This window comes from Olea europaea, chromosome 22 (assembly GCF_002742605.1).
Source record: "Olea europaea var. sylvestris chromosome 22, O_europaea_v1, whole genome shotgun sequence".
Lineage (NCBI taxonomy): Eukaryota > Viridiplantae > Streptophyta > Magnoliopsida > Lamiales > Oleaceae > Olea > Olea europaea.
Genome location: NC_036258.1, coordinates 938,470 through 943,997, shown reverse-complemented (window position 1 = coordinate 943,997; position 5,528 = coordinate 938,470). Strand labels below are relative to the sequence as shown.

Sequence of the window (5,528 nt, the reverse complement as noted above, 5' to 3'; positions counted from 1 at the left end):
TATATTCATTTTTTTTTATAAAGTTAGACTAAGGATTGAACTCTTAGAATAAAAGACCGAGAACGTCAAAAAGCATATATAAAAAATTCTGTGAAAGACATGGTACGATTGACATTAAGGTTCTTGAACGACATCTTTCCTTTTTCTACCAGCACCTTGCAATGTCCCGGAAAGTTAATTTTTAAGACAATATTTGATTGACAAATTCTCGCCACAAAAATAAATGATAACAAAACCTATATGATTTAAACACCTTAACAAAATGATCATACCAATGCATATGTTTAGCCAAATGCATTATAGTTCGAAAATTTCACATCAGCTGCCTTAATAGGGGCTTCATATATACCAAGAATTGAATAGAATTAAAAAGGCTGGATGAAGAAAAATAATTTTTAAAAATTATTCAGCCTGTCCTTGAGAAAGGGGAAATCAAGGGACAAACAAGTTGACTATTGAGGCCGAGAAACCATTGTTTCCTTGCTCACCCTCCCAATCATTGGAATCGAGTTTTCTTTGAGAACCTGGCCCAGTTCTTCTCTGGCTTTCTGTAGATTCAAATACAACCATAAAACGGTAAAGAATATTGAAATAATGAAACGAATTATAAATCTACTGAAGGCTTACTCTTGTTAGTAATTGCAGAACGAGTAAAAGCTAAGAATTCGTCCCAGTTAAATTTCCCAAGTTCCTGTTTTTCGTTCTCTGAGAGCTCAAAGTTGGGTTCCCTTCCACACATGAATGCGGCCCTGCAATGGACAAGTCATCTCAAGTTCTGATTTCAGAGCCTTCGAACAAGAAAACAAACTGGTATTATATATCTAGTGATAGTTCCCATAAGCATGGTAAGAACTTTCAAGATCACGAGGCAATGTGACTTTCCGTGCCCTATTTTGCATACAAGAATAAACGGAATCAATAAGAACTTATGCACCAGGACCTATTGGTTTGACCATAAAAGTCGACCCAAGTCACTAAATCTACTTGCTAAAATAATTACATACGAAAACAAGGGACAGATGGATCCAAGGACGAGGAGAGAAGCTGGTTTTACAAACTGCAAGAAAGGAAAAATTTTCCTTGAGAATCAATGGTATCCTCGGACAATACCTGTCATAAAGCCTAGCAGCCTCTTCTTGAGAACCAACAGTTCCCAGGTGGATCTGTTTCTTGTCAACCTTGATTGCAGCTTGCCATTTCATATTCTTGAAATAGACACCCCTCATAATACACTGTTCTTGGTTTTCAACGTGTTTTCTCCTGTGCCGCTTTCTGCGTTTAACCTCTGGAATAAAAGATAGATTAGATCAAAGACCCAAGGGAAGGGAAAAATCATTGTATACTCTATGTTCATAACATACAAGTATCTTAGAAGAAATCAAATAATGTACAAGAAGATTACATAGGCATATACTTGACGACCATCCTTATCATCTGATAAAATCGACAGTTACAGTCTGGGTGATACTAATCTACAATGAGTCAAGAGTATTTAGATTCCACAACAGATTTCCTTTCATCTTGGCCATCTATTTGCAAACACATCAACACAGGCAACAAGCATTCGTTCTTCGACATACCTTAAAAAAAACATCTGTTTTTTCCAACTTCCAGCACAATCTTTTTTCCATTTTATAATATGGGAAAGCTACCTTCCCCTTGGGACACGAAATGTTAAATGCTAAGAGAAAATTAGGTCCTTTGCAAATTATTGACACAACTGCTGCCGAACCCTTCTATTTCTCTACATCCCACCTCTCTATTTCCACCGATTGCAAACCCCCAACTATCACAGTCTCGGCCCACGTCCTTTGCAACCATCATGATCACCTCATTGCAATCAGCCACTAGTTTACAGGAAAAGTTTGTACATGTCATGGTTGGAAGATCCAAATTTGGTACCTAAACTTCGTACTGGACTCCTTCACGATAAATTTTAGTAATTACGAAAAGGGGAAGAATTCAGAGTCAAAGATAACAGCACATCTTTCCGTAACTCTTGCTCATGACTTTGTTAAAGAATCTGAACCGTTATTCTTATTTTAGTTTTTTATGCTTCTTTAGAAAGCATTTTTCGAAATTGGAACAGGCTTAGTCAAAAGGTACTAATAAAAGAAGTGAGGAACACATCACCTAGCAGAACATATCAAAAGTGGGGAAGTACAGATTGCAAAGCAGAACACACGTGTGCACATGCGTATTCAAATAACTTTTCGATCCATCATGCGTCCAATGGACCATCATTCAGCAAGACTATACGACGTGTGAATGAAAACATGAGTAAGAACAGACCTGGGAATTGATGAATAGGATGCTCTTTTAATGGTCTGGAAGCAGGCACGTTTGATGAACCAGGCCCAAGTTCCACAGAAATTTTCTAGCCAATAATAAAGATTGAAAAGGAATTCAAATTTAATGTATTATTTGTGGATAACATATAGATAATAAGCTTAGACTTAAAAGTGAAGCGTGAATACAATAAAGAACTCAACAGTTAACATAGTACAGACAATAAACACTGAACACGAGCATGCACATATTTACAGGTGGAGAAATAGACACAAATTCATATTAGCAACGATGGAAATGATTTGCTCTTCCAATTCAAGCTCTATGTTATCTTATAAATCGACTACAAAGAAAATGAAGTCCAAGGTAACGCAAAAGGTTCCATGTGGCTTTCTTCACTGATTATAAAATTTTCCACAAAATGTTATGCCAAGGATGCAAAAAATATGAAAAAGAATTGTATATTAAGACTACAGCAGATCTCTATTAGACCATCCTAAACAACCTCACACAAAGAAATTCGCTGATATTGTAAATACAGGAAAGCATAACTTATTCATATATAATTAAGAGAATTATATATTCAACCGTCTTTTTCATTGATTGTAAAAATTAAGTACAGTACACTAAGAGTGAGAGATGAAACAATAGGTTTCTAGATCTTAAACAGGAAAGGACATCAAGTCTCTGTTTATCTTTAGACATAACATCTTCATTAGCAACTGAGCACTCAAATTCAGGAATGACAAAGGGAAGTCAGTAAATAATAAAAAGAAAATGTTTCAACCCAGTTAGGGAAAGATCAAATCCTACCACTGAGACTTCAGAACTTAAAAAAGCTAAGATTCCAATTTTAAAATGGTTACAAAACAATCGCCAATGGTTATGAAATGATTTGGCGTACATGAGAAAAGTTACGATTCAAAATTATAGATAATATTTTATGCCTAGAAGAAACAATACTCCAATAAATCCATGAATACCTCCTTTGGTGGGTCAATATCATCTAAAACCATGGGGTGAACCCTGACTGGTTTTGTGTTATCCACAAGATTTTCGGGATGCTGTCCATGCTCAGACTTGGAAAGTGGAGCCACTGAAGAATTCCGCCCTGTGTTATCATCTAAAGTATCAAAGGCTTCATTCATGGCCAAAGGCTAGAATTTTCTAATAGAATGCAGAAGGAAAAAAGAAACAGATATGTGCTCCATGAAAGCCAGTACAAAATAATAGATAGTCAAAACGCAAGCTTACTTTATAATTTTATTTTATTTTATCAACAACCATATAATATTTAAATTTGCATACCTGAACAGAGTCCTAAGAGCTTGCGCCTTCGAATGCTCACCATGGCCGTTTCAGTATCCCTAATAGGCGGAATATTAAGTTATCTAATAACTTTCTACATTCACCAAAGAAAGATAAAAAATGATACATATCAAGCCCAAAATAAGAAACGAAAGGACTCATGTATGATAAAGGTTTACAGCATGTGAGATCATATGATTTAAATAAAAAGCATTATGTGCAAGATAAGAGTGTCATATTCGAATGTCAGAAAGATACTAATATAATTTCCAAAGAGTGTTGACGTTTGAAAGCAGGAAACAGCAAGAGATAATTAAAAAAATAATAATTATAAATTCCCCTGAAAATTTTTTAGCAACTGAATTGGGGCTTAAACTATTAATTTCCAATATTAGTCAAACAGCATCTATGCGTTCAGCCTCAAAATTCATTACAAAAAATTTATAATTGCCAAAAGAATAGTCGTAGACATTCAAATCATGGCAACGTACAATAAATGTAGAATCAGCTACATGAATCCCTATTCACCACTCCTTGGGAACACATTTCTTTGTGAAATTCAGAAATTATCCACTCAGTTGACAAAGTGTATGATAACAATGGCATGTTCCTTAAATGCAAAATTTACACCCTCAAAAAAAAAAAAGTCACAAACTCGTACAGAAACCAAATTAGACCAGTAGAACTTTGACAAACCAAGAATTATTAAGAATTAGCCGATTTCAACCCACATTCGGGAATAATTCTTTTAAGGATGTGAAGTAACCTTGACAAGACTCTGAACTGAACTAAGACATCTGTTATTCGTATTATACAATGGAAACCAGATGAATAGTTAAAAAAGTTCATAGTTCATTCAAGTGAGAAGCCTTGAACCCCTACTGGCATTACCCACAAAACTCTATAAGGTGATGGAATGACAATTTATAGATAAAGAATGCTATAAATTTAAGCAAAACAAGTATCAACATAACCAGAAATAGAATTTCGAGAAATCAACACAAATGCCCCAAATCATTCCTTTTATCTCTTAGAATTCCAAGTCAAACCCACCAACCTACCACCTTTCATGGAGCCAAAAATGTGAAATTAACAAAATTGAATAACACAAACTTGTCCAACAAACCATAAAGGAAAATCAAGAAACCAAAAAACCCACATGTAATAAGAAGATTTGTCATCGTTAAAAACAAATGCCCAAAGCCCATCAAGTTAATTGCAATTAGTACTAGTATACAAGTCAACCTAGTTTTTAACACCCGTTTACAAAGAAAGACAACAGAATGTTACAAGGTATTATGAAGAGTGAGAGTTGATACCTGAAATAAACAGGACAAAATAAAAGGGGAAAACCCAATAGTTTGTGGTTTGTGAAAACTGAGGCCAAAAATCAACTTAGGCGGCGGTGGGTGGGCGTGGGATGGTGGATTACAAAGGGAAGGTGGTGAGAATAGAGAGGGAGAAAGATAGAGACATTATACTACAATAGTGGTTGGTGTTTAACTCATGCATCTACCACCTTTTATTTTATCTGTACTCTTACTATATCTTATATTTGGAGAGGGTGACCATGGTTAGAGAGAGAGAGATAGATACAGATATACATATAGAGAGCGAGTGAAGGAGGGTGTGGGTTGATAAAGACGAGGGTACCGCTTCTATTTTGTGTATTTTAAAGGACGAAACTGCCATTGGGCTTTTCTAAGTAGAAAGCATTGTTGGTGCATGAAAATTGACTAAAATGTCGAAGAAAATAAGCCCTTGTTTGATACCAAAATTTCTCGAGTAATATATTTTTTTATTAAAATAATATTACACATAAAATTAATTTTTTTATTTCTTAACCACACATTATTCATCAATTAACTATTTCAAAATACATTCTTACTAAAAAAATGGAAAAAAAATTAGGGGCTAAATACACACTATAT

General features: G+C 34.8%; 1 protein-coding gene across 5 annotated transcripts; it reads right to left on the bottom strand.

The window, feature by feature from the left end:
• Nucleotides 1-222: 222 nt before the first annotated feature.
• LOC111371306 (ethylene-responsive transcription factor-like protein At4g13040) lies at nt 223-5,219 on the bottom strand. Of its 5 annotated transcripts, none has more exons than XM_022993211.1 (7): nt 4,917-5,219; nt 3,598-3,691; nt 3,273-3,412; nt 2,293-2,377; nt 1,111-1,285; nt 628-749; nt 223-548 (listed from the first exon to the last, which is right to left on the bottom strand). In XM_022993211.1, the coding sequence occupies exons 2-7, from the start codon at nt 3,638-3,640 to the stop codon at nt 433-435; spliced, it is 681 nt and encodes a 226-aa protein (XP_022848979.1). In that variant the 5' UTR covers nt 3,641-3,691; nt 4,917-5,219; the 3' UTR covers nt 223-432. The 5 variants fall into 5 exon arrangements, with proteins under 5 accessions (XP_022848979.1, XP_022848982.1, XP_022848977.1 ...); XM_022993214.1 differs by having other exon boundaries at nt 3,273-3,400; XM_022993209.1 differs by having other exon boundaries at nt 3,598-3,656.
• Between the last annotated feature and the right edge of the window lie 309 nt (nt 5,220-5,528).